Below are 12,524 nucleotides of genomic sequence, written 5' to 3' on the forward strand. Positions count from 1 at the left end.
ATGATCACATCGTCATGACTCACCTACATTGATGGAGGTTGCAAAGATGACAAATATTTAATCCTTTCGATGGATAATGTTTGGCATTGTTGTATTGTCTTTCGCGCTAATGTTTGAACTCCCTCAGGTTAATCAAAATAATAAAACAGCTTTTGTGAATGGTTTGGAGACCAATTGACTTACACAACGGGAGACAATGTGAGGAAGTACAAAACCTCACGGGTAGGTTATTCCATTTTCCCGAACAGACCATAAAAAAACAGAGACAAAAAACCTCCGGGAAAACCTGGACGTGCGGCAACACCGCTCAGAGAAATATGCATTTAGCCTGACTTAATAGCTAGATACCAAATGCCCCATTACAAGTTCAGAATAGCCAACCAAAACGGCAAGGTTTCCCCTCATTATCGACTAAATAATGATACATACATTATACACATATATTAACGCATTATGAATACAAGTAGGCTGATACAATAATAACCATCCAGATAAAATAGCTGCAGATAAAACAGTAACACACTTTGGGGTAAACAAAATAGGCCTGCCTACCTACCACTGCGATTGAAATTACACAAAGTTTAAACAACTCCTGCCAAATAATACACCGTAGCCTAACACATGCAGACATCAAATAATTAAGTTTACTCACGTTTCTTCGCACACAAGACACAAAATTAGAGATAAGAATACCCATCTGTCTGGTTCTAACACTAGCTAACATTAAATGGCTACCTAGCTAACAAATAAGGTATCCGTCATCGAAGCTAGCTAACACACAGAGAACATGTCATATTACATGTCATATACATTACATGGCATCTGAGCATGCACGCGTGAAAAAGTGAGCAGGTGATGTCGTGTGGCAAACTTTATCAAATTATGGGAGAATTATAATACCTCTGATGGATTAACTTCAGCATATAAGAAAGGACAATTTTCGATTTGCTTTGGACTGTTTTCTAAAGACTTTAACTGCTTTGAACTGATTATTTTCGTCTTGGAGTGTCCCCCTCATGTCTGATGGCGTGTGACGCAGCAAAGACGGCGGGGTTTTCAAACAGGAGAGCTGAACTAACATACTACAAAGATTAAATAAGAACTGTTTTCGATTTATTTTCGACTGTTTTCAAAAGACACAAATCGCTTTCAAAGGAGTACTTTCGTCCTGGAGTTACCACCTCATGTTTGATGGCGTGTGACGCAGCAAAGACGCCGGGATTTTCAAACAGGAGAGCTGAACCACCAAACAAACGCCCAAATTCAGAACTAGAAAGCAGCCCTGAGACCTCCTTTTCACGTTCAACTTGGCCAAAAGAAATGTTCGAGATGGAGGATGTTCTGAATGAAATACGCGAAAAGCTGAAAAAACTTGACAAACTGGACTCAATCGCAGAAGACATCAAAGACTTAAAAGAAACTGTTTACGCAAACGGAATATCACTAGAGCAGACACGCAAGGACCTCGAATCGGTGAAAGGACAGGTGAAAAGTGTGGAGAAATCTGTTCGAGATGTTACGAGGGAAAATATACAACTGAAAGAGAGACCACTGGAAATGACAGCGCGTTCAATGCAAGACAACCTAATCTTCAGCAGTATCTCCGAGGAGAAGGATGAGAATGTGGAAAAAGTACTTAAGACGTTCTTTTCAAAGGAGCTGGGCATCAACACGGAGATTGCCCAACAAGTTGGTTTCCTTAGAATCCACGGTAGCACTTTACAATAACCTTCCGCTATAAACAGTTAATAAACAGTTAGCAAACAGTTAACTATTAGTTAACTAAAGGTTAACTATACATTTATAGGTGTATACTAAACACTTACAAAGTTTTAAAATATATTTATTAGTCCTTCTGTAACACTTAATAGAACATAATTATAAGTTACTTAATATATCATTAAAATACTTTTATGATTAATTAACTAACATATCAACAGTAACTTAAGCATAACAAGTGACTTATAAACTGTTAACTAATTATTACTTAATATATTATAATTATTAGTTGTAGTTTACAATTTATAGTTCAATATTAACTAAGTACTTATTATTTAATCATTAATACATTGTAATTAAATAATTTTTAAGTGTTAATATTAACTAAACTATTGTTAATTACTTATAAATCATTTCATAATAAGTATGTATAGTATTTATTAATGTATTACTAATGTTTAAAATTCAGTATGGGGAACCTTATGGTGAAGTTGGTTGAGCTTTATTAATGTATAACTAATGTTTAAAATTCTGCATTGAGAACCTTATTGTGAAGTTGGTTGAGCTTTACTAATGTTTTACTAATGTTTAAAATCCAGTATGGGGAACCTTATGGTGAAGTTGGTTGAGTTTTATTAATGTATAACTAATGTTTAAAATCCTGCATTGAGAACCTTATTGTGAAGTTGGTTGAGCTTTACTAATGTTTTACTAATGTTTAAAATTCAGTATGGGGAACCTTATGGTGAAGTTGGTTGAGCTTAATTAATATATAACTAATGTTTAAAATTCAGTATGGGGAACCTTATGGTGAAGTTGGTTGAGCTTAATTAATATATAACTAATATTTAACATTCAGAATGGGGAACCTTATGGTGAAGTTGGTTGAGATTAGTTAATATGTAACATTAAAGTGATACTGTCCCATTTTTGGACATAAGCTCATATTACACCTCCCCTTGAGTCAAGTTATTGAGTTTGACCTTTCGTTTTACCTGTACTTCTTGTCGTTCTCTGAGTACGGCAGTGCAAATTTTATCTCCAAGCTAGCAGTTAACATTGAGTTCTGAGACCAGCTAGCCGCCAGCTGTCTCATAGGACTCAATGTTTACTGCTAGCATGGAGGTAAAATTTGCACTGCCATACTAGAACGGTTGAACATACAGGAGGAGAAAGGTAAAACTCAATAATTTAACTCAAGGGGATGTGTAATATGAGCCTATTTCCAGAAATTGGACAGTATCACTAGAAATGATCACAGTACAAATGATTTTCACTTGGTCTCAAGAAATACATTTTCACACTGTTAGAAAGAGAGAAAAGAATTATCAATGATGTTAAACTGTTGTTACCCACTACTGAGTATGGTACACGTCAACGGTAGGCCAGGATCAATGGGCTACAGAATGTGACATTAGCCTTTGGGTAGAGTGAAAAAAATACCAATTAAAAGACAACATACAATATGTTTCTACAACATTTTCACCATTTATGCCTCAAAAATACGGAAGTGAAATAATCACCTTGGCAACGTTGAGCTACATTGCTGATAGGTCGACATCGCTGACAGCGCCAGCCAATCCAAAAACACCTACTTGAAGTCATATGTCCCGCCCTTCCACCCGATGCTGCAGATGAAAATATGTCATGGCGTCTCAAATTATTAACCAAGTCCTCAGCTGTGGAAATAGTCAACACCGAAAATCCTGATTGTCACAAAACCACCAACGCAAGTTGAAATACAACTGGTGATCGGTAAGTGTGGAGAATACCAATATGATATGAAATGGTACTAGGGCCAACGAAATCTTGAAAGACTTATGAAACCATACGGTGATATTATTTAGCTTAGCGGCTAACCTGAGCCAGCCAAATGGCATTAGAGCTAACTTAACTTCAGCACCTTGTAACGGCATGTCGTAATGTACAGACACATTGTACAGTTGCAAACTGAACTGTACACGGAAAGTGCATATGTGCTATTTGGGGTCTTCGTATTATTTGGCCGAAAACTATTATCCAAGTCTGCAATGTAGGCCCTATCTCAGTAGCATCATTGAAGTTGTGCAGGCGAGAGCCCTTGGATGTTCAGTTTCACGTTGAATATTTTAACATCTGCGACCATTGGCGTTAAATATTATTAGGAATGTTTGTCTGCCACACCAAGTTAACCCCCTATACGGACATTTAGCATATTTACCCACAGCTGCTGTAATAAATCCCTCTACAAATAATGTGCAAACCAATTAATTAACCCCTTAAGCCGCACTGTGCCGCTCACGGCACGATGCCGCCATTTTGTTTTAAAAAAAATAAAGAATTTGTTGTCCTATAGACTGTACACAAGCTTATAATGGTCATACCACACACCGTTCGAAAGCTGAGAACGTCAGCTTTCATATGAACCCATCCTCAAAGATCAACACTCTCCACACAGCTAACAGTGGGCTAATCTTCTCTGTGTGTGATGTCATCAAAATTGCAACCGAAAACGGGGTGTACTTACCTTTGAAAATTTCTCAATATTCCCAACGAATGTTTTATGGTCCAAGATTTCTTCTCTGAGTCATCCAGTGTCCACAATGTTGGAATATCCAGGCCATTTACTTCAAATCCTTGTGTTTTTGTGATAATCCCAATGTTTCTTGGCTTCCTGCATACGTTGTGTAATTGTATTTCTTCACTACAAGCGTCTTTGAAGACGAAGGAATCCACTCCACCGCACGAAATGCGCAAAACAGTGCCTGAATGATGTTCTCGAAGGTCTTAGCTTTTGATTGACACCACCCACGAGCCAATCGGATCCTCCTATGGAAAGTTACAGGCGATTGAAGACCAATAGGGCACTGCTATTCAAATCTGACCTCCCGTCTTTACCTCGCCATTGGCGTAGGACAGTGAGAGTTTCGGGTTTCATGAGTCACTGAATATTATAGTTGAGATTCATAGCTTTCAAACGAGCTATCACTCGACTGCCTTGGACTTACAGAGAACCACCCACTTGCTGTTTTCGATGTTTGCGTAATTGCTCGCGTAAACAGCAAGCTGTAGAGTTTTGAGAGGACGCACGGTTACGCGAGAGAACAGTAGACTTTACACAGACTTCGGAAGACAGCACGGGACATACAGTTTGCGTACAGTCTTACAGACAGTCTACTGCATGCAAAATGTCTGGTAAGAAGGCAACGAGCAAGAAGAAGAATGTTGCTGGCCCAACTAAGATGACTGCTCAACAGGCAGCCGAATGGATTTTACAATCCAGCGACGAAGAGTCCGACGCAGGGAGCATGTCATCGGTTGACTCTGTGGCATTTTTGGAAGGACTCGATCCAGCCTTGGAGATGTAAGTGTTGTTTCTAAACTTTCACTGAATGTAAACAGATGTCACATATTCATTTACACTACTGGATTGTACTTAGTGCTAGTTGCATAGTGCGTTTTGGACCGCATTCGAGATGTTGCAGTGTTGCAATGTTGCAATGTAAATACAGCGATTGTTCATCCACTACGGCTGCAAATGCTTTCTAATTGTATTCATTCTGCATGTAACCTATAGTGTATGCTATGATTATCTGTTTGTGTGTGAAGGCAATGGATGAATGGGGGCATTTGTCTGTACTATGTATTTCTCTTTCTGGGTGAACATTGTGCTGTTGCCATGTTGCAATTTGCATTACGAATATGTTTAGCTGTTTTCATCCATAATGCCTAATGTAAATGCTTTGAATTGTGCTTATGTTGTATTTATGCTACCTGTTGCCTAGTGTGTGTGTGTGTGTGTTTGGTTCACAGCTGATACAAAGTGTATGCAATGGGGGAAGGGGCCATTGAAAATCTCTCACCTTTTAGTGACCGAGTGCGATAGGGGGGAGGGGTGTGTGTGTGTGTGTGTGTGTGTGTGTGTGTGTGTGTGAGAGAGAGAGAGAGAGAGAGAGAGAGAGAGGGGGAGAGAGAGAAGAGAGAGAGAGAGAGAGAGAGAGAGAGAGAGAGAGAGAGAGAGAGAGAGAGAGGGAGGGAGAGAGAGATGCATCAAATTGAATGTTACATGAAATAATAATTTGCAATTATATTGTGTTTTTTTCCACATAGATCCTCTGATGCAGACTGGCTCCCTGAACAGGAGGAGGAGGAGGGGGAGGAGGAGGAGAGCCAGGTGGAGAAAGAGGGGCAGAGAGTTGGTGAGGAGGAAGGAGACGATCAACCATCAGCCTCTTCGCCGGCTACCACCAGAGCAAGGAAGAGGAAAGCAGCGCAGCCATCCAGCGCCACACCTGCCACCAAGAGAGGCAGAGGAAGAGGGAGAGGAAGAGGAAGAGGAAGAGGACAGGGAAGGCGACAGGAGCCAGAGGGAAATGGTCAGCCATGGCAGGGGATGGACGTGGATGACATCATACCACCACAACCATCATTCAACCCCGCTCGCGCTCCAGGGCCCCAGGTCGTGGGGGGGTGCAATACACCATACTGCAACTCTTCATGCTCTTCATGACAAGAAACACCCTACAGACAATAGTAAATCACTCTAACATATATGGACAAAGGAACCACCCTCATAGATGGCATCAGATGTCCCTGGAGGATCTGCTTTCATATATTGGTATGGTGATTTACATGGATCTAGTTGGGGCCAAGTCTGTAAGGGACTACTGGGCGAAGAACGAACTTTACAATTTCCCCTTCCCCACATCTATGTTGTCCGGGAGAAGATTTGCAGCTGTCTCCAGCATGCTGCATATTAGCCACCCAGACAGTGATGCAGAGAATGACAGGAGGAGGGGAACACAGGCCTACGATCGTCTGTGCAAGATCCGCCCTCTCTATGACGAGATTAGGACCGCGTGTAAAGCTCACTACCATCCCCAACAACACATTGCAGTGGATGAAAGGATGGTGAAATCAAAAGCCCGCTCCATCCTCCGCCAGTATATGAAAGACAAGCCCACTAAGTGGGGGTATAAACTTTTTGTGCTGGCAGATTCATCAAACGGATACACATGGGACTTTTTTGTATATGAGGGGAGAAACATGGCACTTCAAAAGGGGCTCAGCTATGATTCAGTCATGAATCTCGTGGACACGCGTGTGCTTGGCCAGGGCTATAAGCTCTATGTGGACAACTTCTATACTAGCCCTACCCTGTTCAAGGACCTCCTGGCCGAGAAGGTATGGGCTTGTGGAACAATTAGAGAACAGCGAATAGGCTACCCGAGAAGACGTCCAGGAGCTCTCACCTCTCAGTCACCACGTGGTACCATCCGCTGGATAAGAGATGATCCCGTTCTTTTTGTCCAGTGGAAGGACACGAGGGACGTCCGCTTGTGCTCCACAATGCACACAGCCCACAACCCACAGACCACCGTTCAGAGGAGGGTCAGAGGGACAGATGGCCGGTGGCAGCTGAAGTCCATCCCTGCCCCACCAGCTGTCACTGATTATAACAAGTAAGTACTTGAGATACATTATTTTATTTTGTCTTCAAGGGTATGTAACAATCCACCAATGATTGTAATGCTATGTGCTAAACAAAACTTTTGTAATCTTTTATTTTCACAGACATATGGGGGGAGTGGACCTCTCTGATGCCATGATCGGGTTTTACAACACCGTTCACAAGACCAGGAAGTGGCACAGGACGTTCTTCTATCACTTTCTGGACATTGCCATCGTGAACGCCTTTGTACTTCATTCCTGTATGGCAGCAGAGAGGCATGAGACCCCCCTTACACAGAAGGCGTTCCGGGAGGCCCTGGTGTTGGAGCTGAAGGCAGCGGGGTCACCTTCAACTGGCCCTCCTCCATCACCTGCTCCAGCTCCCCAAGGTGCACATCACAAACTGAGGCACTACACGGAAGATGGCACAGCAGGGAGGCGGAGGTGTGTGAACTGTTCCCTGAAGAGCACCACAGAGTGCACTTCATGCCAGGTAGTGCTGTGCTTTACGGTGAAGAGGGACTGCTACAATGAGTGGCATACAAAGAACAATTTGTAGGACTCCCCCCTCCCCCTCTCCCCCCTACTTCTCTTTCTCTCACTCACACACACACACACACACACACACACACACACACACACACACACACACACACACACACACACACACACACACACACACACACACACACACACACACACACACACACACACAAACACACAACACACACACACACACACACACACACACACACACACACACACACACACACACACACACACAAAGGGAAGAAAGAATGATGCTGGACTTCCGGACTGGATTTCATTTTCACACTTTTCATTGCCACATGGCATGGTTTGCACCACACACACACACACACACACACACACACACACACACACACACACACACACACACACACACACACACACACACACACACACACACACACACACACACACACACACACACACCACACACACACACACACACACACACACACACACACACACACACACACACACACACACACACACACACACACACACACACACACACTCTGTATTATACACTGTATTAGTTTTGTATTATTAGTTATATTGATATTGTTATGTTATGTTCTTGTTTGTATATAGTTGATTTTTTAATTATTTTAAATATTTTGCCTTTCTTATTTCTACTATTTTATTAAATACTTGTTCATACTTCAATTGTTTTAGCCTTTCTTTCATCAATACCCCATAGACGTAATAAGAAAAAATGATATTTTTGAGTTTATGCTTATGCCAATCTAATCCAAAATGTCTAGCACCCAATCCAAGTCCATGATTGGAAACCCCAAGATGTTAGCTTTCAATAGAAACCAGAACTGTGTTTCTAGCATGTGGCATTCTGAAGTTACAGGCTTTTGATTCTGGTGTCCTTCTTACCTATCCAAAAAGGTTCTTGGGCATCACCAAAAGGTACCCAACAAAAGCGCATGGGTATACCAAGAGAAAAAAAACCATAAAATATTCATAGTTTGGTATTTTTCTTCCATTTCTTTTGCTGTTGGAAGCAGACACTTGTGTCTTTGGTCTCAATGTATCATTACAGAGCTGACATGTTGCTGGAGCTGTCAATCTCAGTCATCATCAAGAAAAGATGCTATACGGGAACAAAAAAACTATATTTTTATTCCATTCAAACAACTGTATTTCTCTGATAGAACATCATAAAATCATACTGACACTTGACACCTGAGAGTGTTACCTTTACAATGGGTACATGCACATGCATGTATCTACAACCATGTGGGATCTGTGCTACTTTCAAATTGGGTATGCCAATTTCGCAAATGAAGTCTGAAAAAGGGGGTGCGTCTTAAGGGGTTAAACCTTTCCGTTTCACAGACACAAACCATGGACGTTGAAGAAAGGCTCCTCATCATCAAGCAGTCATCCAGAGTGAAGATTGCAGTCAAGCAGTCATGACAAGCCTCCCCCCAGTTTTCGAGAAGATTCAGAATAAAAAAACCCTTCCCATTCTTAAATCATATTACTTAAGTAAACGGTAGGCAACCCAGAACCTTTCAGTTAGTAAAGCATAGGTAATACAGTATGACAATTACACCATCTGGTATTTTGAGTACTTGAAATTCAGATTAAAATGAAATCTTGACTTCAGTGTCTTCTTACATGTGTGCTTTCTAAACATGCAAATCATTATGTGGATGTTCTTTCCCACTTCTAAGAAATGCATTACTTCAATTCTTAACATTTGTCTGGCCATTCGTCTAAACCAGGGGCAGGGCACCTTTTTCATTTGAGGGGCCACTTCAAAGTCCTTCAACGACCATGTAAGTCCTCCAAGGGCCGTACTATGAACACAAAAAAGGGATTCCCCCCAGCTTTTTTGGCCTATATTGAAGGTGGCCAGCTTTACAACAGACCCCACCTTCTCTTGGTCCCTTGAATATAACTTAATTGTATTGCTGATGTAATTTCTAAGATGCCTTTACAAAATATGTCATATTTCACGTGAAGCTGTACAACATTAATATTATATTGGGGAGAGGATAAGATGGCCTGAGGGGCCGTAAACGGCCCTTGAGACATGGTTCCCCACCCCTGACCTAAACAGATGTTGTAACAACAGTGTGTTAACCAATATTGGAAAACAATTCAGAAACAAAATGTGTGTGATGTACTAGCATTTATTAAGTGTGTTTCATAATTGCAACGATTTCACAATGGTTGTCGACAGCAGATCCTCTGGGGTGAACTTGTGGTGGTAGGATGCAGGCAGGAGCGTACTGTACACATCTTCAGCTGTAACAATAAACACAAATCCAATAGCAAAATAATTAATGTAAGAATCATACCATCACACAAAGTGAAACGAGAGCTTAGTGTGCAGACTTGATTTTCAGCAACCAAATAAGGCACACGCAAAGTTCTCAGGAATATGTAGGCCAAGGGTAGACAGCCTATGTGACGTCGAGTGCCAATGACCGTACCACCCCTTAGCCATGCAGAGAGCTTAGGCTTAGAACAGCAGTAGTGCACCTCACTTCCCAAGCACATAACATGTCTCATAGCAGTAGTGTAGGTATGTTTTTGATATATTGATATGTACTAATGTCCCCTCAGACTGCTGTGCATACCGAGATGATCTGACCGGTGGTGGTGGAGGTGGTTTGGTTTGGGTGCTGGCATGCAGCGAGGGGGTGTCACACAGACGACTGTGATGTGCCCTGAAAGACAAACAGAATATGCACCAAATCAAACGCAGTGTTGGGGGTAACACATTACAAAAGTAATTAATTACGGCCAGGTTTCCCAAACAGGGGTGTGAGCACCCCTGGGGGTGCGTGGCCTACCACAAGAGGACCATCACTTAGGGGTTGCGCAAACCACATTGAAATGTACAAGGGGGTGCACATGGAAAAAAGTTCGGAAACCACAATGTAATGCATTACTTTTGTAAATCACCAGATCCATATTTTGGCAATTATTTTGGCTAAAGTAACTGAAGTAATGCAAAATAACTGTAATGGCCTACATACATTTAGTAATATTATGATGTGAGGGATTATTTTTAAATGACAGTAACGTGTAATCGGTAATGTATTGCAGCTTTTCAGTAACTTGCTGAACACTGATCAGACGACACATAAAGCAAGTTAGGCCTATGTGCATCCAAACATTCTGTTTATAAACATTGATCAGCTCAAGACACTTACCTTTCTCCAAATGCCAGATATCAAGGGGTCAGGTGGTGTTGTGATGCTGTCCTCTTCCTCCTCTAACCTGGATTTTTTATTTGACCTTGGTTGGACTGGTGTTGAGGTTGGAAGGGTCCATGGTGCATCTGTTTTTATCTTGACACTTCTCTTTGTGGAAATCTCACTGGAATGGCACCTCTATAACAACATAATAAGCTACAGATAAGTCAAATGAGGCACACACGATGTTCCCAGGAATATAGGCTAATGGTAAGGCATTTCACTTCACATGCAACATTTGACAGTGTCATACCATTAGTACAGGTATATGTTTGATACATTACTAACCGTTGCTCTGGTAGTGATAACGCATGCCCCATCGACGGCTGATCTTCTGGCTGTTGGTGGAGGTGGCACGGTTTGGATGCTGAGCGAAGAGCGTTACACCGACGCCTGAAGTGCTCTGAAAGACAAGCAGGATACACACCTAATCAAACGACACAACGCAATACATCCAGCCGCTTCCATTTAGACGACGTGGCATTGATCGCAATGTTTTGAGTGAAACAGCAAAACTGACTAGACAGAGCATCGTATCCTATGTCCCATCAGTCCTTATAGAATCTGGTTCTAATGAGGCGAATTTTTTTACTCAAAAGCCATAAAGTGCGATAGCATTGAATATCTTAGCTGCTGGGCAATGCAAGGACAGACGGCCCTTGCATTGCCTAGAACTACAGTATGTAAACAACAGACAACGTCTCGTCCTGAATTCTTGTTTGAACAGGCCTGTAGTTGAGTGGTGCTAGGGGAAATTCTGGGTTGTCTATTATGTGCTCGAAATGCATTAAACAAATTGTTTATATTGTTCTCGGGCTATGTTTATCTCTCCTCCGAGTCAACCGCATAGCAGCTGGTGAAATCACACACACACGACCATGCATGCTAGCTACAGAAAGCAATATCTTTGCACCAAGAAGACGTTGACAGGAGTACGATGAGCTATTTGCAGATTACGGTACGGAGGGAGGGTGTCTACACATCTGATGCACGCCAAAACATACACGCTTTGGTCATAATACGAATGACATTCAACTTAGAATTAAGTTGCTTAACAAATCGACAGACCAAACACCAAACATAGCTAGAGCTCTATTTACATATTGATCAACAAGAGCTAATAACAAGCTAGCATATCGTACACCTCAGTCATTTTGGTCAAACAGCCACAGAGCTCTTGTACTTTTTTTTATTTTACTTACCAAAACTGCAGAGCTTCCGACAGAATACGGATTAGTACATCCAAAGGCACAACAAGACCTAAGTATTAGGAAAGTGAATCAATGAAATAATCCATCAAAGTCGTGATGAAGTTGTTCAAAGTAGGGACTTCCCTGGAGGGACTTTTTGGCACGACACCGGCGCGGGACTGACTGAGTCGAACGTCTCCTTGACGACGCCCTGTCAATCAAAAAATAATTCTAAAGAATGTTAACTGTCAATCAACCCAGATAACAGCGCTCATTGGTCATTTAAACTATTTTAATAACACTTTCAAACAAGGGGTCGGTCAAAAAAGAATACCGGGGTGGTTTGAAAGGGACGGGAAACTATCGTTTGAAAGAAACAGAGCATGCATGGCATGAATTGCTTCGGAGGTACATTGCT

At 41.8% G+C, this 12,524-nt stretch overlaps 2 protein-coding genes and 1 long non-coding RNA gene across 4 annotated transcripts; 2 read left to right on the forward strand and 1 right to left on the reverse strand.

The window, feature by feature from the left end:
- Window positions 1-3,991: 3,991 nt before the first annotated feature.
- LOC134443901 (podocalyxin-like protein 2) lies at window positions 3,992-6,208 on the forward strand. Its single transcript, XM_063193432.1, has 2 exons — window positions 3,992-5,062; window positions 5,809-6,208. Exons 1-2 carry the CDS (start codon window positions 4,887-4,889, stop codon window positions 6,206-6,208), a joined length of 576 nt encoding a protein of 191 aa, XP_063049502.1. The 5' UTR covers window positions 3,992-4,886.
- Window positions 6,209-6,327: 119 nt separating this feature from the next.
- Window positions 6,328-7,722, forward strand: LOC134443892 (piggyBac transposable element-derived protein 4-like). The gene is made up of 2 exons (XM_063193424.1): window positions 6,328-7,160; window positions 7,273-7,722. Exons 1-2 carry the CDS (start codon window positions 6,331-6,333, stop codon window positions 7,706-7,708), a joined length of 1,266 nt encoding a protein of 421 aa, XP_063049494.1. The 5' UTR covers window positions 6,328-6,330; the 3' UTR covers window positions 7,709-7,722.
- A 2,107-nt stretch (window positions 7,723-9,829) lies between these two features.
- LOC134443900 (uncharacterized) lies at window positions 9,830-12,311 on the reverse strand. 2 transcript variants are annotated; one of them, XR_010033763.1, is made up of 5 exons: window positions 12,119-12,311; window positions 11,205-11,319; window positions 10,875-11,054; window positions 10,296-10,385; window positions 9,830-9,960 (listed from the first exon to the last, which is right to left on the reverse strand). It is a non-coding gene; the product is annotated as an uncharacterized LOC134443900 (long non-coding RNA). The 2 variants fall into 2 exon arrangements; XR_010033762.1 differs by lacking the exon at window positions 12,119-12,311 and having other exon boundaries at window positions 11,205-12,108.
- Between the last annotated feature and the right edge of the window lie 213 nt (window positions 12,312-12,524).

Source organism: Engraulis encrasicolus, unplaced genomic scaffold (assembly GCF_034702125.1).
Source record: "Engraulis encrasicolus isolate BLACKSEA-1 unplaced genomic scaffold, IST_EnEncr_1.0 scaffold_38_np1212, whole genome shotgun sequence".
NCBI classification, from domain to species: domain Eukaryota; kingdom Metazoa; phylum Chordata; class Actinopteri; order Clupeiformes; family Engraulidae; genus Engraulis; species Engraulis encrasicolus.